Source organism: Aquarana catesbeiana, linkage group LG01, assembly GCF_042186555.1.
Source record: "Aquarana catesbeiana isolate 2022-GZ linkage group LG01, ASM4218655v1, whole genome shotgun sequence".
Lineage (NCBI taxonomy): Eukaryota > Metazoa > Chordata > Amphibia > Anura > Ranidae > Aquarana > Aquarana catesbeiana.
The window spans coordinates 923,338,177-923,363,022 of NC_133324.1; the positions used below are offsets into that span (position 1 = coordinate 923,338,177).

The window sequence follows — 24,846 nt, forward strand, 5'->3', positions numbered from 1 at the left end:
AACACGGGTAGCACAGACACCATGATCCAATCACCATGAGATGTGTAGATGTTGATTACCAAGAACAGGATGGGATGTGTGAAAATTGTGGAACTTCCTGTTCTAGTTACAGTCTTATCCTTGGAGTCTGGAAATCTGCATACATGTTAAAGAGGAAGCAAACCCTGGTGGGTTGTACTTCCTCTTTATTTCCCTGCAAAGGTAAAGCATAATGGGCTACTATGCATCGCATAGTAGCCCATTATGTGTCACTTACCTGAAACCAAAGCCCGCGATGTCACCGCTGTCCCCACTAGTAGCAAGCGACCATCTTCACCCCGCTTCCTTCCGGGCCCGCAAATTCCGGCTCTGGGACTGGCGGGAGTTGCGTGACGTCAGGGTGTACAACCACTTTAATCCCTCTATTTACATTCAGACTGAGCTTTGGTTAAAACTTTCATATGGTCTCGTAAAAACATGACCACCTATTCCCATTCAGACAAAGCTTTTGTTAAAACATCCAAGAGGTCAAGCAAAAACATAGGACCATCAAACAGGGGCGAGAAGCTGAACACACAGAGCAATATAGTCATCCCATAATGTATCTAGAGCAAGGTTTCTCCAGGAACCCATGGAACCTGAGGGTTCCCCCAGGGGTTGCTGGGGGCTCCTTGAGCAATGAGCAATTTCTGCCTCTCAGATAAATTTCCACTAATCTCATTGATCTTTTTAGCTATCTGTAAGGGGGTAATTTTTCCTAATGACCATAAGTGTAAGAAACATTCTTCCCACTGACATCACAATAATGTATTATGAGTTGTAGATATTGTCATTTTTAGCAGGGGTTTCCTGAGACCGAAAAGTTATTTCAAGGGTTCCTATGTGTTGAAAAAGTTGAGCCATCTAGAGTGTCAGAAAAACTTAAAAGGATCTTTAACAGACATCACATCCCCGTGTCCTTCAAGCCTAGCAATACACTGAGACAGAAGCTTGTTCATAGAAAAGACCCAACACTCCAACAGAAGTGAGTATGCAGTGTAGTGAGGTATCCAAGGACTGTAATAGTGGACAGCCAAACATCCTCTGCAGGAACGAATATCACAGCATAGGAGGGAAAATTCTATAGGACTTATAGACCGTCGTATACCTTAAAGCCTAACTCCAGGTTTGTCACCACTTTAAATAGTTTGCTTGGACCAAGATTTGACAACAATTCACACCTTTACCCATTTAAATTGAGGAATTAACACCTATGCAGACTCCTGGACACAGAGCATGGGATTATGTAATTAGAATCTATATTAGAAACTGGTTTTCCTCTGATGGGACTTTATAAGGCAAGAGTCTTCAAAAATATCAAAAACATGGATAGTTTGTATAGCTGATGTGGTTTTATGTTCACAGTGTACCTTTACAAGGATACTGTTATTGTCCACACCTTTTGTAGCATCCTTCATGTTTTCTTCAGTATTTATATATGTTGTTTTGTTATATTTTTAATCTTTTTGATACCAAATAAACTATACATGTTTTTGATATTTTTGAAGACTCTTGCCTTATAAAGTCCCATCAGAGGAAAACCAGTTTCTAATATATAGTCTCATAGGGATGTGGACAAGTTGTCTTCCTCCACAAGGTCATCGTCACCATTCTCATCTATGTAATTAGAATCGGTTATCTCCACACCTTTCAGTCTCTCTATCCTGTTTTTAGACAATCGACATCTACACTATCCATGGTGATTGGATTAAGGTGTCCGTGTGTAAATACAAACATTGTGGTATCTTCCTGACACTCATTGAAACTGAAGAAGTAACTTGGAGACAAGGTCATCCAGTACCCAGGTTGAAGATGGGAAACTGCTTGGTACCACAATTCATTCCCTTGTCTAATTTAGTGTGCTGCACCCTGGACTTGATCTCATGACCTAATGCTTGCAAACCCTTCTGGAGGTTGTGCAGTCATTAAAGCAACAGTTATGCAAACATTAGGTCATGGGATCAAGTTCAGGGAGTAGCACACTGTGTTAGACAAGGGAATGCATTGTGATACCAAACTACTATTTTTTTTTCATTTAACCCAGCAGGGTGAACAAAAAAAAAGCTGACAGCTCAGGAGGAGCTGCTGTACTAACTATGCAATGTTAGTACAGTGATCTCCTCCGCTAAGCTATTGAGTTCTGAGGGGAGGACGGCCCGCCGCCAGAACACACCAGTCAGTGCTCTCAGCCATTGGCTGAGAATGCTGATCGAATGTCAATCAGCAGACCTTTTTCGGTCATGCCCCTTCCACAGAAGCCTGATTAATGGCCGGCTTCTGTCACACCAGCTGCCGTACACATAGGCCAAATTTTGGCCGCCTTCTGTTGAACTGGCTGATGCCGCCTGACATTTGGCCCTTGCGTACCGGGCTTAAAGAGGAGTTCCGCTGTTTTTTTTTTTAATTTAAAGTCAGCAGCTGCAAATACTGCAGCTGCTGACTTTTAAAATATGGACATTTACCTGTCCAGAGCGCCCGCAATGTCGGCTCCCGAAGCCGATCTGTCCCTCGGCTGTCGGGTGCTGCCGCCGCCATCCTTGGTAAGGGGATCAGGAAGTGAAGCCTTGCAGCTGGTTCCCTACTGCTCATGCCCAACTCGTGCTGCGCTATCCCACCGGTTCTTGCTGTTTTCTGGGACCTGTGTGTCTCCAAAAATACAGCGGGGGGGGAGTGGCGTAGATACCCGCAGATGGCTCGGGTTTCTATGCCCGGAAGTGGGAGCAAAATACCTGTATTAGACAGGTATCTGCTCCCCCCTCCCCCCTGAAAGGTGGCAAATGTGACACCGGAGGGGCGGGGGGGGACCGGAAAAGCGGAAGTTCCATTTTTTAAGGAAAACTGTGTCCCACCCCAGGTGGAGAAGAAGGGGAAATGCCAATAAGAGTGAACACCAAAATGTAGGTATTGTTTGTGGTGTGCTATGAAATCGTACCAATGTTTGTGGTCCACTAGAGCAAACTGAAGAGTTTAAAATTGGTGCGCAACTATAGGGCTTAACAGTGATGAATGTGTCAGTGGCAGGAGATCCCAGAATGCCCCTCCTCTACACATAGCAACACTGCACCTGGGGTACATGCCCCTTCTGCCCCCTCTTCTGCTTGGAAAGGCTATGAAATGCCTTCAGTAATACAGAACAAGTCCAGTTGAATGTGACTAACTACTCAACTCATTGTAAGGTTATTTCAGTAAATGAATGCAGTCATCGGAAAACACCAATTGTATTGTCTTATAAGTGATGTCTACACTGATGTACATTGATGTATATTGCACAGTGTGAGGCGGCTTCACATAAAACCAGCAACTCTAGTATGCAAAGCAGAAATAAACACAATAGCAGAGGACAATGTCTAATTCCACTAATTGTGTTCCTGTTGTTTTTTTAGGTGTCAGTGTCTTAGAGAGCTCGCCTTATGAGTCATTTGTGAGGGGCTTTGACTACGTCAGGCTGGCGTCCATAACAGCAGGTAATGCGCTCCTCATTGTATTATCACACAACATGCACAGAATGTGTTCCTGTCACCTGCAATAACATCAGAAAATCCAACACCTTTTGGAGTGTCTGCAGAGGTGTATATGTGGGGATTTTTGTGGCCAGGAACGGGACAGGGTTTGCAAGACTATTCGCCCCCCTACACTCCGCCAAAAAAATGTATTTACGTTATCCTTCATTCTGGCAAAGCTAAATCCATATTTATCATCCCATGTTACCTTTGCATGGTTATCCATCAGAGAAGTAATTTTATTAAGAGTTGTTTGATTTTGATTACTTGTGAACACATACCCAAGGAGGCCTGATTCCCTACTGCTTTTGCTTTGGACATAGAAGGAAATGTAAAAGGCATTTTTTTTTTCTTTTTAGTTTTGGGTAGAGAAGGAAAGGGTTAGAACCCCTGTGCAGATATTTTTTTTTTTTGCTGTTGCTGGTGACCATTGTCACTGAGATAAAAAGTGATGAGAGATACACCAGACTAATGCCCTGTACACACGATCGGACATTGAACGGACATTCCGACAACAAAATCCATCTGATTTTTTTCCGAGGGATGTTGGCTCAAACTTGTCTTGCATACACACGGTCGCACAAAGTTGTCGGAAAATCCGATCGTTCTGAACGCGGTGACGTAAAACACATACGTCGGGTCTATAAACGGGGCAATAGCCAATAGCTTTCGTCTCTTAATTTATTCTGAGCATGCGTGGCACTTTGTGTGTCGGAATTGTCTACACACAATCGGAATTTAAAGGATCGGATTTTGTTGTGGGAAAATTTTATAGCCTGCTCTCAAACTTTGTGTGTCGGAAATTCCGATGGAAAAAGTCAGATGGAGCCCACACACGACTGGAATTTCCGCCAACACGATCCAATCGCACTTTCTCCGTCAGAAAATCCGACCGCGTGTACAGGGCATAAGGCTGGATTCACACCTATGCATTTTTAGTGTTTTTTGCATTTTGCAGATTTGCACTACAGAACAAGTTCCATAGGAAACCATGTTAAATGGACTCTAGTGCAAATCTGCAAAATGCAAAAAGCACTAAAAATGCATAGGTGTGAATCCAGCCTAAGATATATGGGGAATATCCTTCAATTCAGACACATTCCGATGACGAGATGGAAATACATGCTGACAGGAAGTGAAGGTAAGTCTCCCCATTGGGACACAGGCAGAAATTCTCTCTGTAACAGATATGGAAAAATAAATAAACGTTTTAATACTACCTGACCCTGACCTTAACCATGACACATACCCTTAAAAACCGTGGATTTTTGTTCTAAGGTTGTTGGCTCCAACTTGTCTTGCATACACACGGTCACACAAATGTTGGCCAACAATTCCGAACGTGGGAACGAGGTGACGTACAAGACGTACGACGAGCCGAGAAAAAGGAAGTTCAATAGCCAGTGCGGCTCCTTCTGTTTGATTCCGAGCATGCATGGAACCTTTGTGCGACGGACTTGTGTACGCACGATTGGACTTTCCTACAACAAAAAATTGTTGGCGGAAAATTTGAGAACCTGCTAGCCAACATTTGTTGGCGGAAAGTCCGACTGCAAATGTTTGATGGAGTATACATACGGTTGGACTTTCCGACAACAAGCTCACAGCGAACATTTCCTGTCGGAAAGTCCGACCGTGTGTACCCTGCATAACACTGACCCTGACACCAGTGTTAATTTTTAGTTTTAGTCAAAGTCTTTTCACTAAAATACAATTTTAATTTTAGTTGTATTTTTGTCATCTGAATAGTTATAGCTTTAATCGCATTTGAGTCGACTAAAATCTCCTATATTTTAGTAGACTAAAATCTCCAGTACATTTTAGTCGACTAAAATCGAATTAGTTTAGTTAAAAAATAATGCATTATTTTAGCATTTCTCTAGAATTTCCGAACGTATTATTTACTCCTGGAGTAAAAAATGTATACAATTCATGTTATTTTTTATGATATTAAGGTTTAAACATGCACTATAGACACAGATTTAGCCATTGTGATATATACTGTATATACTCGAGTATAAGTCGAATTTTTCAGCACATTTTTTTGTGCTGAAAGTGCCCCCCTCGACTTATACTCGAGTCAAGCACAATTTCTGCAGCAAGAAAATTTCATTTTCCGAACCGACTTTGGGGCCCTATCTCAGGGCCACTTGGTGCTAGGAACCCCAAATTTGGTGTGCAAACCCAGTGGAACTGGTACCATAACATATCCAAAGCTGGGGTTCCTGAGATACAGGGCCCCAAAACCGGTTCGGAAAATGTCATTCTCTGCTGCAGAAAAGTGCTTGACATTTTCTGAACTGATTTTTGGGGCCCTGTATCTCGGGGCCCCTTGGTGCTAGAAACCCCAGCTTTGGAAATTTGGGGTTCTTAGCACTAAGTGGCCCCAAGATACAGGGCCCCAAATTCGGTCAACTGTGTCCATCTGCAGCAATGTCATTTCGGGACCCCTTGGGTTCAGAGACCCCAAATTTTGGCTGCAGCTAGGGGGCATCTAGGAACCCTTAACTACCGAGTTTGAAGTTCAGGGGACCTATGGCTGCAAATGGGCACAGTGAGTCATGCAAATGGGCACAGTGATGCTGCAAATGGGCATTGTTGACCCTCTTTTCCACTTACAGTAGCTGCGCATTTCTCACCCTCGTCTTATACTCGGGTCAATACGTTTTTCCCATCGGAACGACTTATACTCGAGTATATACGGTAAGTTAATACTATAAGTAATAACATCTTATTCTATTTTTTTTTTTTTGCTCCAGGAGTATATAATGAGTTTGGCAATTCTAGAGAAATGCTAAAATAATGCATTACAATTTAACCACCTCCCGCCTGTGCTATAGCCGAAAGATGGCTACAGTGCGGACCTTAATTGCCGGGAGGGTGTCCATGTACATCCTCCCAAAAATGTGCCGCCTGCGCGCCACCTGCGGGGCGCATGTTTTGCTCGCTTTATGATCAGCCAGTCAATGAGACTCGGCTGATCACAGTTCGTAGTAAGGGTCCAATCAAATTTACGCTGTTATACAAGCTGTACACTCACTACTTTACATTGTAGCAAAGTGTCATTTCTTCAGTGTTGTCACATGAAAAGATATAATGAAATATTTACAAAAATGTGAGGGGTGTACTCCTTTTTGTGAGATACTGTACATTATAGTATTGGGACGCCTGCCTTTACACGCACATGAACTTCAATGGGATCCTAGCCTTAGTCCATAGGGTTCAATATTAAATTGGCCCACCCTTTGCAGCTATAACAGCTTCAACTCTTCTGGGAAGGCTGTCCACAAGGTTTAGGAGTGTGTCTATGGGAATGTTTGACCATTCTTCCAGAAGCACATTTGTGAGGTCAGGCACTGATGTTGGACTCTGTGCAGGCCAGTCAAACTCCGCTCATCCATGTCTTTATGGACCTTGCTTTGTGCACTGGTGCGTAGTCATGTTGGAACAGGAAGGGGCCATCCCCAAATCCCACACAGTTGGGAGTATGGAATTGTCCAAAATGTCTTCAAGAGTTCCCTTCACTGGAACTAAGGGGCCAAGTTCAACCCCTGAATAACAACCCCACACCATAATCCCCCCTCCACCAAATGATTTGTACCCGTGCACAAACTAAGAAAGGTCCATAAAGACATGGATGAGCAAATTGGGGTGGAGGAACTTGACTGGCCTGCACAAATCCCAATACTTTTGGTAATATAGTGTAAAGGGGTTAAGTGTTAAAATTTAAATATACACCTCCACCATTTTTTTGATTAGTTACAACCATTTCCAGTGTCCTCTGTCCCTAACCTCTGCCACCTCCCAGCATTATGTTTATCGCAGCAGTACAGGTGCACTTTACATAAGCCAAACCAAAATTCTACTCACCTCAGCTGTTTCAGCAATGCGATTTGCCAGGTGGAGACCAGATGCTGGTCCTTCTTATGGCTGACACAAAGGGAAAATAAAAAAGATGTTTATTTCCCAGAAAATCTGATGTATTTTGAAAGCAAAACAGATTGTGTGAGCCTGGAATACCCTGTCACAGTCCTCCGGATCCCGGAATATAATTCTAAGAACGGCATAATATTATCTGTTCTCCATCCGCCACCTACAGAAAGTATCATCATAACAGCGATTGTCTCTGAATTGTGGGGGGAAATCCGTGAACGCTCGCAGTGGAGAGTCAATGTGTGATTATTAAAAAGCAGACAGGTCTAACCATAAATTCAAGGGCTTTGTAGGAATTCATCTCAGAAATGGTGAATTTTAAAGCGGTATTAAAAAATTTAATATATTGCAGCTTACCAATCATATTTTTTTTTTTTTTTTTTGGGATAAAGGTTTTGCATGAATAAATAAAAGCTGATCATTTTAATCACCCCTGCAAGTTGTAAGTGGTTTGTCTCATCCCTGTAAACTGATACATTCTGCTTGAGAGCTTGTGCTTTTTAAAAAACATATGTGCTGGCAGGATCACCAGATGAAAATAGAAGGAAAAAAGCCTAGAAAAGGAAAACAAATGCAGCCATCACCTCTAAGAATTGGTAAGCTGCATATAATAAATGTTTGATTTTGGATATAACCAGTTCCCGTCCACACTATAGTCGAAAGACTGGGAGGACGTCTAAGGACGTCCTCCCATGATCATGCTGTCCTTAGGAAACAGCTGATCACAGATCAGGGTAAAGGACCAATCACAGCGGCCCTTTACCACGTGATCAGCTGTGTCCAATGACAGCTGATCGTGAAGTAAACACAAGCCGGTTATTGGCATTCCTTTCCTCACACTGACAGCGTAAGGAGAGGAGAGCCGATATCTGGCTTGTGTGAAAGGGACATCTAAACTGATAATCAGGGCACTGATTATTAGTGTCCTGGATATCAGTGCTGCCTATTCGTGCCCATCAGTGCTGCCTATTCGTGCCCATCAGTGCTGCCTATCAGTGTCTATCAGTGCCGCTTATCAGTGCCCTTCAGTGCCGCCTATTAATGCCCATCAGTGAGACCTATCAGTGCCGCCTCATCAGTGCCCACTAGTGCCGCCTCATCAGTGCCCATCAGTGACACCTATCAGTGCCGCCTCAGTGAGGTATAGCTGCCCGCGTAGTCCTCTGCTGGAAGTAGTGATGCGTAGTGGGTGCGTTATCAGAATGCACCAGATAGCTGGAACAGCAGATGTCAGCAGAAACAGCAGACCCTGGGCTGGTGGGCAGCAGGCAGCAGTAGGTAGCAGCTGATAGCTGGTGCAGGAAGACTGGTGGGCCACAGTAGAGGAAGCTCCAGTGGGAGCCAGGCAGGTGCATGCAGGGCAGGTGAGATGAGAGACTGATGCGGACTGATGGTCAGATGCAGGCATAGAAGGCAGGCAAGGAATGGTCAAGGTACAGGCAGAGGTTGGCAAAACAAGTTTAGGCAGATGGTAAGAAGGCTGAGGCAAAGTCCAGATACAGGCCATGGCCAGGGCGGGTAGCGTTCAAGCAAAGTCAAGAGCAAGCCGGGTCAAACACAGAAGTAAGCAAAATCAGGTTCAGGAACACGGGTACAGCTGCAGATCAGCAATGGACTAGTACAGCTGCTGCACTTACAAAGGTCTTTTGGTGCCAGCGTTAATGGCGAACACGCGCGTGCATATCCATGAGCCTGTGCCTGGTAAGACGAGCACCTGCAGGGCTGCGCCTGTGCATTTCCCTAAGAGCTTCAGTTGGCCAGCACCTTCCTGACAGCTGCTGCCTAGTGAATGATTAATTCATGGAGAGATGTAAATATGAACAATGTGTAGGTGGCAGCGGCGCATGAGCAGATTGGCTAAAGGATGAGGTCATTCTGCATCTGCACCACTGCCTACTGAATGGCTCATTCAGGAGGAGATATAAACATAGATAATGTGTAGGTCACGGTGACAGCCCAGGCACAGGGCTGAGATCATTCTGCACCTGTGCCACCATCACTGCTTGGTGAATGACTCATTCAAGGAGAGATGTAAACATAAACAATGTGAACGTAGCAGTGGTGCTGCAGGAGGAGAATGGTTGAAGGACAAGATCCTTCTGTGCCTTCGCTGCTGCCTACTGAATGACTCAGGAGCAGATGTAAACAAAAAACAATGTGTAGGTCGCGGTGATAGCAAAGGCACAGGGCTGAGATTATTCTGCTCCTGTGCCACTGCTACATGAATGACCCATACAGGGAAAGATGTAAACATAAACAATGTGTAAGTAGTGGCGGCAGTTCAGCAGGAGAATGGCTGAAGGATGAGGTCCTTCTGCCCCTACGACGCTGCCTAGTGTATGACTCAGAAGCAGAATGGCAAAGAGGTAAAGTAATTCTATGCCTGTGCCAGTGCCACCACCGCTGCCTAGTAAATGACCCATTCAGGGAGAGCTGTAAACATAAACAATGTGTAGATAGCGGTGGTGGTGCAGGAGGAGAATGGCTAAAGAATGAGGTCCTTCTGCCCCTATAACTCTGCCTAGTGAATGATTAATTGTGTAGGTAGCAGTGGTTCAGGCGTAGCTCCCAACTGTCCCTGATTTCGAGAGACTGTCCCTGATTTGGAGCAATGTCCCTCTGTCCCTCATTCCTCCTCATTTGTCCCTCATTTTGGTCTGATCTATATAGATCTATAAAAAAGTGTTTTCTAGCGCTAAAACCTTTCAAATTGTTTTTGTTGCATTTGTAAATTCCAAAAGCCAATATAAAGGAATAGTAGTGGTAAAAAAAAGCACTAGTGGGTTTAACCCATCTTGTTTTTTTGTACAATTCTCCTTTAAGGGGCGTGGCAAGGGGTGTGTCTTATGCCTGCATACTTTTGCTAATAGGTGTCCCTCATTCCCATCTCAAAAAGTTGGGAGGTATGGTTCAGGAGGAGAATGGTTGAATGGCGGGGTCCTTCTGCACCTTCATCGCTGCCTAGTGAATGACTCAGAAGCAGAATGGCAAAAGGGTGAGGTCATTTTGTGCCTGTGCCACTGCTGCTGCCTAGTAAATGACCCATTCAGGGAGATATGTAAATATAAACAATGTGTAGGTAGCAGCAGTGGTTCAGGAGGAGAATGGCTAAAGAAGGAGGTCCCTCTGCCCCTATAACGCTGCCTAGTGAATGACTCAGAAGCAGAATGGCTGAAGGACGAGGTCATTCTGCACCTGTTCCAACACCTATTGAACAACTCATTCAGGGAAATATAAAAAATGATTAGGCTTGCCCGGTAGCGAAGGTACAGAATGATTGAAGGTCATTTTGAACTACTGCTCAGTGAATGCCTCATTTAGGGGGAGTTATAAACATTAACAATGTGTAATTGTAAATATGGTGCGGTACCATAATAACCTCAACCTTCAGCCATTAGAATGACTGACTTGATGACGTGAAGGGGTAGAGCAGTGATGTCACGTTCCCCACCTTGTCCAATCAGAAAATGCTTTGCATTCATTCATGAATTGCAAAGCATTCTCTGAATGACACTCATTCTGAGCAGCTGACTGCTGTGTCCAGAATGCAGTAGGGAAGCCGCTCAGCCTGGAAGCAAGTGGAGATCAGTGGAGTAACAGTGTCATCAGCACATCCAAGCACATCAGCCAAGTATGGCATATATATATATATATATATATATATATATATATATATATATATATATATATATATATACAGTATATATATATATAGTCAAAAAAACCCAAAGAGAGGGTTAACGCTGCGCTAAAACAGTGTAAAATGATATGTGAAGTGTAAAAGCTGCCAGCACTAAAAGTCCAATACTAAACTCCAAAACACCAAACAATAAAAAATATGTGCAGCGCTAAAACTAAATGAATTAATAAATTGTGCTAAAAATCATACAAAAGTGATTAATCCACCACACAATGTATTAAGAGAAACACAGGTCTCCTATAGAAGATAGAGACAAATGTCACAACATATGTCATATGTGAAAAAAAAAATTAATATAAAGCATAAAAAAATGTGATCCCAAAAATTATACCAAAAAAAAGTCCATAAGTGAAGTGGGTAGATGATCAAAATAAATTCTGAAGAGATGTGACACAGGTGAATCCAGCATCCACAGTGACTTGCACCCAAGTGAGGTATGAGGCTCCTTACCAGCTCAAGATGACCACCATAACAGTGGTCCCACCAGGCATTTGGGAAATTAACAGGTCACCCACAAACCTATGCCGATCTTTCCAGTATGTAGAACTCAAAAGACTTCACTTTTCTCCTAAAATATGTTGCAATCAATGTGCTTAGATCTCTCTCCCGGTCACCATTGTAACAGAATTAGTCCTTCCCCAAGTCTAGGTAATAGCTTTTTTGTAGAGATAGAGTGTGAAGCATTCAAACTTCTGTCAGCTATCTACATATATCTGTTGATGAGGTGGTTTAGACCCCAGCTCTCTTGGGCTTTCCCATCCCACTGGGAGACCCAAGCAACCAGCCAGCATGTCCACATTGGCTGGTCAGACAGCCGAGCAAAGCCGGGAAGCCATGATGTGACATAATTTCCGGATTACTCAGAAACCATCTGCACCTTTTTTTAAAAAAATCAAAAGCATTCAAAAACACAGATCTTGGTATTTTGAATGCTTTTATGTGCAGAGGATGAATTTGGGGATTTATTGACCCCAGATTCCTCCATAAAGAGTACCTGCCACATGCCTATTGCTGTCACAAGGATGTTTACAATCCTTGTGACAGCAATAAGTGATAACATTTTTTTTTAATTAAAGCAACAGTGTAAACATAGAAAAAATGTATTAAATCAACAATTCCAAAAAAAAATTAAAGTACCCCTGTCCTCCCATGCTTGCGCGCAAAGGCCAATGCGTGCTTTGGTCTCGCTTGCACGCAAACAGCGATCGTCCCACACATGTGAGGTATCACTGCGAATATCGGATCATGGCAAGTAATTCTAGCACCAGACCTCCTCTGTAAATCAAAAGTGTTAACCCGTAAAGGCTTTTAAAGCATAGCCTATGGATAGTAAAATTTCCGTTGTTTGTCGCCGTTGCATGGGCATGCGCTATTTTATAGCGTGACATGTTTGGTATCTATTAACTCAGCGTAAATTTTATATTTTACAAAAAAATTAGCTATGTATTGTGGGGTTTTTTTGCATTAACATTCAAAAAAGTTTATTTTTCCCCAAAAAATGTGTTTGAAAAACCACTGAACAAACACCGTGTGACATAAAAAAATGCAAAAGCAAATTCTCTAGGGCCTCTGCTTTAAAAATACATATATATAATGTTTGGGCGTTCTAAGTAATTTTCTAGCAAAAAATACTGACTGTTGCATGCGAACAAAAAGTGCCAGAAAAGGCCCCGGACTGGAAGTACTTCACAGAACACAGAACTGGATCTGGGAATCATAAAATGTGTTTATTCCAAAAATAAATGTATCTGCATTTAAATAAATCAAACACGGTAGGCTAATGTGAATGCAGCCTAAAAGAGATTGTACAATCACATTGTAATATGTGTATTTAGCCCTCCAGAATAAGAGATTTATATTCTCATCATAGCAGCCTAAAACAGAGGGGAGAGACGGATTGTAGCGAGAGCTATTTTTCTCATTATAAACCCGCTATTTTCCTGGATCATATTCCGCTGTGTAAAACAGACCCTTTGATCATGATTAATGGCGCAGTCATGGCGGCCTTTCCTATGTAAAGCTAATATTGCGGTCAATGAGATGGATCATACCATGTTTCTCAATCAAGAGCTAACGGAAGACTGAAGAGGTGCTAGCGGATCAGCGATCGCTGCAGCTTCATAACATTACAGACATCTGGATTCCACATGAGGAGATGTGTCTGAAGTCAGCCTTCATTCGACTCCATATCTAACCAGCCAGCCTGGATAGAAGAGAGAGGGAAAGGCAGGCTCAGTACCCAGTGCAAAGAATAATGACAGTGCTGTTATCTTTTCTCATTCCTAGGGAATGCTAGGAGTCTATTCATCTACCTGTTTGCAATTCATCTCTTTTCTCAGGACAGTCCCTGTTTTGAGGACTTGGCATGTCCTTGGCCATGAGGCAGTGAATTGTAAATGTCACAGAGGCCTTGGCTTCCCCAAAGTGGTGCTGCTTGCCTATGTAGGCAATTGCGCATGTGTGCTGCCTTTCCTTTTCCATCTCCTAGCTATGGTGTCCAGCAGCTCCAATTCGGAGTGGCCGAGGCACCTGCGCAGTAAATTGTTTACTCTGCAGTGCCTCGCAGCCCTGGGACATGCCAGGGATGAGGAGCATGAAGAAAGATTCCCACTCCACTAGTGATTATTATGATTGCGAAAATACCACTACTTGCTAGTGTTACTCCTGACTTCTGCTCTCCATGTAATACTTACTCCTGACCTCTGCACTTGGTGGACCACTTACCTCTGACCTCTGCACTCGGTGGATCGCTTACCTCTGACCTCTGCACTCAGTGGATCACTTACCCCTGACCTCTGCACTCGGATCACTTACCTCTGACCTCTGCACTCAGATCACTTACCTCTGACCTCTGCACTCGGTGGATCGCTTACATCTGACCTCTGCACTCGGTGCATCACTTACCTCTAACCTCTGCACTCTGTGCATTACTGTCGGGAGCGTGTAAACTCTGATTTTTAATAAATGGCCACTTACCTGTCCCAGGGTCCAGCGATGTCGGCAGGTGACACCGAGAACCCGCTCGGTTCTCGGCAGCTGCCGCCGCCATCTTGGGTGAGGGAATCAGGAAGTGAAGCGTTGCGGCTTCACTTCCCGGTTCCCTACTGCGCATGCGCGAGTCGCGCTGCGCATTGTAACTGGTCCCCGCTATCTCCTGGGAGCTGTGTGTTTCCCAGGAGACAGCGCGGAGGGACAGGAAGAGGCATAGACTCCCATAGGAGTCTATGCCGGAAGTGGGTGCAGATACCTGTCTTAGACAGGTATCTGCACCCCCCTCCCCCCTGAAAGGTGCCAAATGTGACACCGGAGGGGGGGGAGGGTTCCGAAAAGCGAAAGTTCCATTTTTGTGTGGAACTCCGCTTTAAGAACACAGAAGCTAGCTATACTGTTTGACCACCTGCGTTATACTCCTCAGCTCTGCGCTCATTGGGGGTTATTTACGAAAGGCAAATCCACTTTGCACTACAATTGAAAACTACAAGTGCAAAGTGCACTTCAAAATTGCACTGAAAGTGCACTTGGAAGTGCAGTCGCTGTAAATCTGAGGGGTAGATCTGAAATGAGGGGAAGCTCTGCTGATTTTATCAGCCAATCATATGCAAGCTAAAATGCTGTTTTTTATTTTCCTTGCATGTCGCCCTCGGATCTACAGTGGCTGCACTTCCAAGTGCACTTTCAGTGCAATTTCAAGTGCACTTTGTACTTGTAGTGCAAAGTGGATTTGCCTTTCGTAAATAACCCCCTGTGTGTCCTTAACATGGTCAGTCGGGTGTCCCTGGATTTAATTTTGAAAATCTGGTAACTTTAATCTATCTATCTATCTATCTATCTATCTATCTATCTATCTATCTATCTATCTATCTATCTATCTATCTACATATCTACCTATCTATCCATCTATCTCTCAATATCTATCTATCTATCTATCTATCTATCTATCTATCTATCTATCTATCTATCTATCTATCTATCTATCTATCTATCTATCTATCTATCTATCTATGTACTGTGGCCCCATACCTCAAACACTTAAACCATAAATGTTCTCTGCTGCCCCTTTTACCTGTGGGCTCTATTAATTTGTAGCCGTGGTACAGAGCCTCCTTGGTACTGAGGGTTAAACAATGGGAGCATGGTGATAGTCTCTCAGTATGGCAGCTGAAATGTAATGACATTATCCTCATAGGAAGGCACAGACTCAGCAATACAATTTGGAGGCAAACTTTAGAGCAGATTAAGGAATAGTGAAGCAATAACATCAAGCATCTGGTCACTGTCCTAAGGGTGCACGCTGAGTTAATAATGCACAGCATTACTGCGGGCTTTCTATACACTTTCCACTGTGCACAGCACACAGAACGTTCCATTGTTCTTCCTCTGGGATGGTTCTCGGAGCTACCTGATCCAATGGAGGCCTGGCCTCCAGACAGATATGTAGATAGATAATTACACATAGAGGATTGGCTGCTCAAGACATTCGGCCTGATAGGGCAAGAAGATAACTCTAGCCGTGGCTGTGATGCTGTGTTGCATACGGTAAACACTCAAACAAATTTTACACATTAAAAATCTATTTTCCCAGTCATGGGCCTCCAGTAGGGTTTCCACCTAAGTACACAGGTTCTGTGGCTGATTAAGGTGGTAATTCAATTAATTTAGTGCCTTATCTGCATTAAATTAACCCTAGAACCTGTGTTATTAATATGTGTTTGGTTTTAAAGGGATGAGGTGGCAACCCTAGCCTCCAGTGACCCCAATCAGGTGACTAATATTCCATTAACAAAATAAGATGACACCCTGGATTTGGGGGGGGGGGCAAAAAAATAGTATGCTCCCTCTGCTCTGGGTTACCCAGATCCAATGGCTAGATCCGCAGGAAAAAGCATGGCCTGCTTGCAGTTCAGTTCATCTTTTCCAGATGTCTTAATGCCAGTCACATGATGCTGCAGGACCATTTTAACCTCTTTTCCAGGCTTTGCCGTCTTCTGCAGTGGCACGGATTTGGTCTGCACATGTGGTGGGCCCATGACATCCTGCCCTCACAGTATATCCTCAGTAGGGTTTCCACCTCATCCCTTTAAAACTGAACACATATTAATTACACGGATTCTGTGGCTGATTAAAGTGGTAATTAAATTCATTGAATGCCTTACTTGCATTAAATTAACCCCAGAACCTGTGTAATTAATATGTGTTCAGTTTTAAAGGGATGAGGTGGCAACCCTAGTTCTAGTCTTCTAGGTTGAGTGATTCTGGGCGTCATTTATCCCCATAAGACTGAGGACATCTTGTGATAGAGAAGAGCTACTTCATGGGACAGCTCCAGAGTACAGGTTAGTATTGCAGCCCAAGCTGCCTGGGGGACCATATATAATAATGCACAATAGGCACTTCCTCCAAGAAAAATACACAAAATCTGAAGGGACTCGGAAATGAGGACTCTGCTGGATTGCACGGGTAGTCTGGAAACTTTCATTTTTACTCAGGGATGTCAACAACACAATGAATACTTGGCTATGTGCCGCCATGGCCTACGTAGGCAGTACAGACATTTCAACTGTAAGTGCTATTAAATCCAAAAACAAAAATGTATTATATTGCAGCTTACCAATTCTTACACATGATCTTTATTTTCACTGGTGATCTAAGTCTTTTATTTTTTAACTTCCTTTAGCAGACCAAGCTCTTCAGCAAAATTGGCAGTTACAAGGTTGGGACAAACCATGGTCAGATGGTTACAATGGTCAGATTTTATCCATTTATATAAAACCTTTATCCCTAACAGGGAACAAATGGTGCCGTAACTGCTTAAAGAGAGTTAGCTGGAGCTCCGCTTTAATTTTTTATCCAAATCCATCTAAATTTGCTAGCACATCTATCAAAAGTGTCTCCATTGCTCCTTCATCCAGAGAGGAGACACCCTAGGACAGGAAGCTTGTAACTGGCTGGATCACCAAGTAAAAATAAAGTTAAAAAAAAAAAAAGAAACTAATGTAGCCACCATATCTAAGGACTAGTAAGCTGCAATATATTATACTTTTTTGGTTTAATACCACTTTAAGTCTTCATCACATAAAAGCCACCTACCAGTCTCACTAAAAAAATATCTATCTTTTTTATGTATCTCTTTTTTTTTATATTCCTCTTTTCCTGTTTAAAGGACTTTATGCACATTTCTGTCCAGTCTATACATTATAAGGAGCAAACACTACTCCTAACGTTAGATATAATTCTGCTGGAGTTAAGCATAAGTTTTCCGAGCTGTTCTTGGACAAGGCCTGGCAGATGAATAATGACATTTCATTTTGTCCATGTGGAATATCATCGTCTGCTGGAAGAGACGGAGCAGCTCTGACAGGAAGGGAGCCCAATAAATCCAAAGAAGCAGGAGTCCAGAACGATTCTGGCACGGGGCCTCCAGAGAGATCGGCAAACCACCCAACGAGCCGGAGAAGCAAACATCGGTATGAGATCAACCTTAACATACAAAGTCAGCCAAGATCCTTGTAGCACTTGTCTATGTAACACCTGCCTTCAATTATGCTGCCCGGGCCCCAGAGGATGTTGGGAGCCTCATGTGCAACCCTGTTACGCAAGAGGCGCGAGATTTATGCACTGCGAACACTGCCTTTCAGGCAACACATGGAAGAGCAGGTACTAAGAAACTCTCTGGATGATGGATGAAGATATTAAGTGACCAGCTGTCCCCGCTTCTTGGGGCTTGCTCAAGGAAAGGATTCGCAGGAGACATAAATGATTAGATTTCATGTGAAAATCAGAATTGTTCCATGCTACAGCTAGACTTCCCAACATGCTGAGACTGTGGCTCTTTAATGACTTTACCATGCAACATTACACATCGGAATTGTGCCTGTGTGGACTCTAACATTATAACGTCTAGTGCTCCTAAAGAGCAAAGCCAACCAAACTATCTAAAGTTATCTCAATGTGCAGTATGTATCTGTCAGTCTATCTATCTAGATTATCTTATTATATTTCTGTCTGTTTATTGAATCTATTTCTGTATCTCAATCTCCCTATCTATCTATCTATCTATCTATCTATCTATCTATCTATCTATCTATCTATCTATCTATCTATCTATCTATCTATCTATCTATCTATCTATCGCACCCTCCTTACTGCTTGGAGGAGTCTTTCTCAACAAGGGTTTCGGCAAACCCTCCAGAGGTTGCTAGGGGTTCCTTGCACAATGAGCAATTCCGCCACCCAGAAAAGTAAACACTGACACCAAGGATCTTTTTACCTATCTGTAGGAGGGCATTCTTTATACTGATCGCCAGTATAATGGGACCCTTTTCCCAATGACCACCAATGTAAAATGGTTCCTCTATTCATGTTTGTCCTATTATCTATCCAGATACACTCAGTGGCCACTTTATTGGGTACACCTTGCTTGTACCTGGTTGGACCCCCCTTTGTCTTCAGAACTGCCTTAATTCTTCATGGCATAGATTCAACAAGGTGTTGGATTCTGGTCCATATTGACATGATAGTATCACACAGTTGCTTCAGATTTGTCGGCTGCACAACCATGATGCGAATCTCCCTTTCCACCACAGTCTAAAGGTAACCGAAAACCGAAGAATGCTGGCTCCAAACAGTCCGTGACTCTATGACTAAGCTCCTCATGGACTGAAACATGCAAGAGGACCTGCATTGGATAACATCGATAAGCATATTTTGGACTTTTGGAAGTTGAGCAGCTCCACCTTTGCTTTTTGTCTTATAGTTGGTCCTAAGTTTTGTAGTTTTGTCATCCAGTAAAACTTGTATTGTGCTATCCATTATTTCCTTGTTTGTTATTTTTGCTGTACATGGATTACACAGGGTTTACCACCACATCAATTTTCTTTCTGTCTGCGTTTTTCATGGTTCAACTTTCACAACCATAGGTAGCAACGGAGAAGACAATATCTCAGACTAGTCTGAATTGGTTGCCAGTCTTACAATCCCTGCTGTTTCATATTTGGCGTGTGATATCCTTATGTTAACTAACTGGTTTGTAGTATCTCTATAAATCCAACCTTTTGAGAGCTTTCTCTTCCTGTCTTCATGATACATCAGGAAGTGAAAGAAAATCATGTCTAGGACAGTTGTCAACAGGTAAAAGTACCGTATTTCCTTTTAAATACTTCTCAATTTCTGTTTAGCTGAAAAATCAAAATTTTGGATTTTTTTACAATTTAAGTAAAGGTTACGAAGGTCTCCAGGACAAATAGAGAGAATAAATCTCCCTAGGGGTGGCCCAAACAGTAGTAAAAACCTGATGGAGGATTCAATCTCTTCATCACTCTATCCAAAACTAAAAAAAGTTCAAATGAAACTCTAGCTAAAACATTTTGCTTTGCTTAAGTCAGAATGGAGAAGGTACTTAATGGGTGCGGGTTTACCTTTGCTATCTGTCCAAAAGACAGAAAAACGAGTGAGAGCAAATCTCCTTAGAATGAGGGAATATCCAACCTTTAAAAGTTGTTGCTGGAAGAGTTGTCCCTGGTAGAAAATTTTTGGTGGTAGCTGTAAAATTTTGGATCTCCCCTTACTTTCTATCTTCTTTTTCTAAAAATAAAAATTACTACTGCATAAGGTTTTTTTGCTATAGATGTACCATTGTTTTTTTTTTTTTTGTTTTTTTTTTATATATTTTTTATTGAGATTTTCAGTGTAGAAAGTCACAAGAAAAAAAAAAAGAAAAACAGAAGGTAGAGCAACCTACATATGTACGGTAGGGCAGTACATTTACAAAATTGGATCTGATACCATTGCTTTAATGTGTTTCTGTTTAAATCCAGGTCAGCTTATAAGTGTCACATCTTTTCTAGGTTCTGAGAATGAAGTCACACAAGTGAACCGTTGCCTGGATGCCGCCAAAGCCTGTAATGTAGACGCCACATGCCAGAAACTGCGGACGGAGTATGTCGGATTGTGTATACGCACCACCACGCGGAATGATGCTTGCAATCGCTCCAAGTGCCACAAGGCCTTGAGGAAGTTCTTTGACCGGGTTCCTGCAGAGTACACCAATGAACTGCTCTTCTGTCCATGCGAAGACACAGCTTGTGCCGAACGTAGAAGACAAACCATTGTCCCAGCATGTTCCTATGAGTCAAAAGAGAAGCCAAATTGCCTGACCCCGCTGGATGCCTGCAAGGGTGATTACATCTGCAGGTATTTGTCTTGTAGTTTAAGTTATATTGTCTGTTTTCCTTATCGGCTGCTTTGACGTTGAGACCTCACTGGTACCACAGATGTTTTCATTGTACAGCTGTAACTAAAAAAGAAGTACTTGAAGCTCAGAAAGTTTACTTTCCAGATGTTGAAGATGGAACCTTGAGACTCTTGAGACAGCTACTTACAAATAATATATTTAAAGAAGAATTTGAGATATTGATATATTTTTACATAGTAGCATTGGTCCAGTGTGGGCCAAATTGACTATGCATATACCATGTCTGTAGGATGCCTCTAGAACAGTGGTTCTCAACCTTTCTAGTGCCGTGACCCTTTGATAAAATTTCCCAAGTTGTGGGAACCCCTAACAGTAAAATTATTTTTGTAGTATAGGTTGTCTCTTGCTGGGCGACTGCAAAAAGACTGGAAAGCAGGCTTCAAGAACAGCCCAGGATTCGTTGACCCCTGGCAAATAGTCATTCGACCCCCAGGTTGAGAACCACTGCTCTAGAGGCTTGAAAACACTGTAGTAGACGCTACTCCAGTGATCTCCACTAGCTTTCCAGTCCAGTGCCGAGCGGCTGCCCTGCTGCATTGAGAACACTGAAAGGTGCCATTCAGAGAATGCTTTGCATTTTTTCAATGTTTGCAAAAACCTTATCTGATTGGTGGAGAACGTGACATCACTGCTCAGCCTCTCCGCCTTGTCGATTCAGAGAATGCAAAGGTGCTCATTGAAAAAATGCAAAGTGATCTCTGAATGGTGCTCATGCCAAGTGACTGACTTCTTATATTCACAATATCACAGGACAGCCACTCGACCAGGGTTGCCAACCTTCTGCAGCATTTTTTACTGACAAAACATTTACAATTTACTGGCGGAGCACATTTTTTACTGGCAACCTGAGAAATTACAGAACTCCTATTGAAAACTAACACAGTGAATATTTGAACAGCGTAAACATAATATGGAAACACTGAGAATACCTATAACAAAGTGATTTGCTTGATTTACACTTAGAAAGTCAACACAGCATGAAATGATCAGCCCCTGATATTTACTGGCAGTTGCAAAAAAAAATCACAGATTTTTACAAACTGGCAGAAAATGTACTGGCGGTTGGCAACCCTGCACTCGACACTGGACCCAGAAGCTAGTAGAGATCACAGTAAATTAGCATTAGTAGAAGTTCTTCTTTTTTTTTTGCAAAAATGGCTGCTAGATATAAACTACTCAGCTTATAAACAACTCAATGGTGCATAACTTGTGGGTGGGGCCTACTCATCCATGCACTCGGTGGCACCTCATCAGTGCCCAGGTCCAGGCGGGGACTGCGGTCATGTGAACAGCCAAACATTAAGGCAGTTCCCCAACTTAAAGATAAGCCCTGTGTGCCATAAATAACATACAGAGTTTCTGTGAAAAGTGTCTTGTCCCATGTCACTATACACTGTAACTTGGCAGATGTTGCATTAGGAGGGATTTGCTAAGCTTGCACCCATAACAGGGTTCCGCTATGCACCTAGCATGCGCTTATTAAAGGAGAAGTCCAGCCTGAGCTCGTTTGGCTGGAATTCTCCTATGGGTCACAGGAGTGCAACTCATTTTGCACTCCAGTGACCCGTTTTCAGCAGAGATCGGTCTGAAGTCCGCTCTCTGCTGACGTCACACAGATCAGTCAAGGCACCACGTCATCCTGACTCTGGAAGTCTGGATCCACCAGGTGCCTGGACTGATGGCCGTCTCAGCCTCTCAGCGAGCCGCTGAGAGGCTGAGACGGCCGCTCCCCACCCCTCCACAGCTCAGCGCTCCAATGAGGGTGGAGGAGCAGAGTAGGAGAGCTGCTGACTGACAGGTAGCAGCTCTCTGCTCGGGGAGCTGAGAGAACCAAGCCATCATCAGATTTTGGGCCGATGCTGCATCCACCTAGGTAAGTCTGAATATGGGAGAAAGAAAATTTCCCATACTTCTCTTTTAACTCCCACACTTCCTGTACCTCATGACCAGGCCATAGATCTCCATAACCTGGGTTGGGATACGGTTGCTTTTGCATACCAACTGCTAGGGAGGGAGCCAGAACAACGACCCCCTCATTACTGGAGGACTTGCCAGCTATACCAGGTACCACGCCTCACGACTGGTTGCTTTGTAGCTTATATACCATTGCTTGGTAATCTTTAGCAACAGCTGTACTTCTTCTGTTGGTTTTTGTTGCAGAACTTCATACAATAGTGTTTTACAGACCCTGATTCTTTAGATATGCCAAAACCCACATGTACCCCTTGAATGACTTCAGACCAGGCTTGAAACAGTTAATGTAACTTTACAGAGCAGGTTATAGCATGACATTTCAATATGAACAACTTTTTTTTTCCTAAACTAACTACTGTAGTGTGGCTGCCCAGACATACCTCCATGAGGTGAGATTCCATCATGATGGTATATTCCATGGCTTGGATGCCTCCGAAAGTCCTGGTGCCTTCGGCCCAGCAGTGCCTCCAACCTCAAGCGGTAACAGACCCCACCAATGGGCTCAAAAAAACTCGAACCAGGCTTTTGGATCGCAACCTTCCCCTTTTTATAGCACTGCTGGGCTGGCAGGACCAAAAAGTCCAGGAACTGAGCTGCTCTGTGTCTTCCCCCATAGAAGCCCCACCATCACCTTGCTTCTAACACTTCCTGTTCAGGAAATAAGGAGCACATCTAAAAGAGATGATTGAGACTACTACTCTATGGAAAGTATCACTGTGTGTACCTTGCTTGGGGAACAAAAAGGTTCACATTAAAGCTTCAAGGTATCCTGCTAAACAACTCGAAAAAATGAACAGCAGCTCCCAACACCTGATGGGCCCAAAAGTCCCAGCTCGTAATGGCAATCTAAATGGGATTTGTAGTTCCATAACGGCTTGAGCGCCATAGAATCCCAAATGGCTTTCGAAGAGGAACATTGCATCCTTTTAATTATAAATTAGTGCTTGACATTTAATACTCCCGTGGGAGTCTGGAAAGGTCCTTGAGCTTCGTTGTAATAAACGTTGACAGAGACGCACTCCTATTCTGCTAATGGCAGCAGCCGTGAGTGATTGTGTGACAAGTTCTACAGGCACCAAGTCAATATCCATTGTGGAGGATGTTATAGATCTTTTGACAGTTGTGTAGAGGAGAATGAAGAGTTCTGACTGCGAAGTGTGGCTAATTCTTCTATCAGAGCACAACAATGAAACGCTGTACAGAGCCGGGCAAGTGGAAACGGTATGAAATCATGTTCTGGGATGAAAGCCATTTAAAGTGTACCTGCCCTTGGCTCATGTAAGGCAAAGCAACAGGTCCACTTTAATGCCTGCCCCTCTGGCATTTCTTGTTCAGCTGTCTCCAACCCTTCCATGCTGCTAATTTAGTTAGGCATGTAGAGAACGCCATTTGTTACTTTAAAGTGGAACTCCACACTCTCAATCAACACTGACTATTTTTAATCCTTATGTTGTTGGTATTAGTAAATAGATAGGAAACTACACTATGTTGAACATTATACATGAACTTTAACGGCATCCCAGTCTTATGCCCCGTACACACGGTCGGATTTTCCGATGGAAAATGTCCGATCGGAGCGTGTTGTCGGAAATTCCGACCGTGTGTGGGCTCCATCGGACATTTTCCATCGGATTTTCCGACACACAAAGTTGGAGAGCAGGAGATAAAATTTTCCGACAACAAAATCCGTTGTCGGAAATTCCGATCGTGTGTACACAAATCCGACGGATAAAGTGCCACGCATGCTCAGAATAAATAAAGAGATGAAAGCTATTGGCCACTGCCCCGTTTATAGTCCCGACGTACGTGTTTTACGTCACCGCGTTTAGAGCGATCGGATTTTCCGACAACTTTGTGTGACCGTGTGTATGCAAGACAAGCTTGAGCCAACATCCGTCGGAAAAAATCCTAGGATTTTGTTGTCGGAATGTCCGAACAAAGTCCGACCGTGTGTACGGGGCATTAGTCCGTAGGGTTTAATATTGAATTGGACCACCCTCTGCAGGTATAACAGCTTAAACTCTTCTGGGAAGGCTGTCCACAAGGTTTAGGAGTGTGTCTATGGGAATGTTGGACCATTCTTCCAGAAGCACATTTGTGAGGTCAGGCACTGATGTTGGACGAAAAGACCTGGCTCCCAGTCTACGCTCTAATTCCTCCCAAAAAATTAGGTCCGAAACATGTCAGGTGTCACTGCCAGTATGCACATATGCTAGCCCACCAACTTTCTCAAGGGCAGCTTGTCTCCATACCGATGCGTATATGGGGGTATATTGTATCTTGCTGTGTTTTATAATGTTACTTTTTTCTATTTTATTCTTTTGAATGTTTATGTGCAATAAAGTTTACTACTATTTTTACCTATTCACCTGGTCTGCCTATTAAATTCCAGAGAGGTTACACCTTGCCTTGAGCACTAGGTTCTTTTTTCTGTTAATTCATCCCAAAGGTGTTCCATCGGCTTGAGGTCA

General features: G+C 43.2%; 1 protein-coding gene across 1 annotated transcript in view; it reads left to right on the forward strand.

Moving 5' to 3' along the window:
• The window catches only part of GFRA4 (GDNF family receptor alpha 4), a 701,474-nt gene that overhangs the window by 633,026 nt on the left and 43,602 nt on the right, over nucleotides 1-24,846 (forward strand). The window contains exons 4-5 of the mRNA XM_073611024.1: nucleotides 3,402-3,482; nucleotides 19,995-20,340. Coding sequence (XP_073467125.1) covers nucleotides 3,402-3,482; nucleotides 19,995-20,340 — 427 coding nt within the window. The remainder of the gene's footprint in view (nucleotides 1-3,401; nucleotides 3,483-19,994; nucleotides 20,341-24,846) is intronic.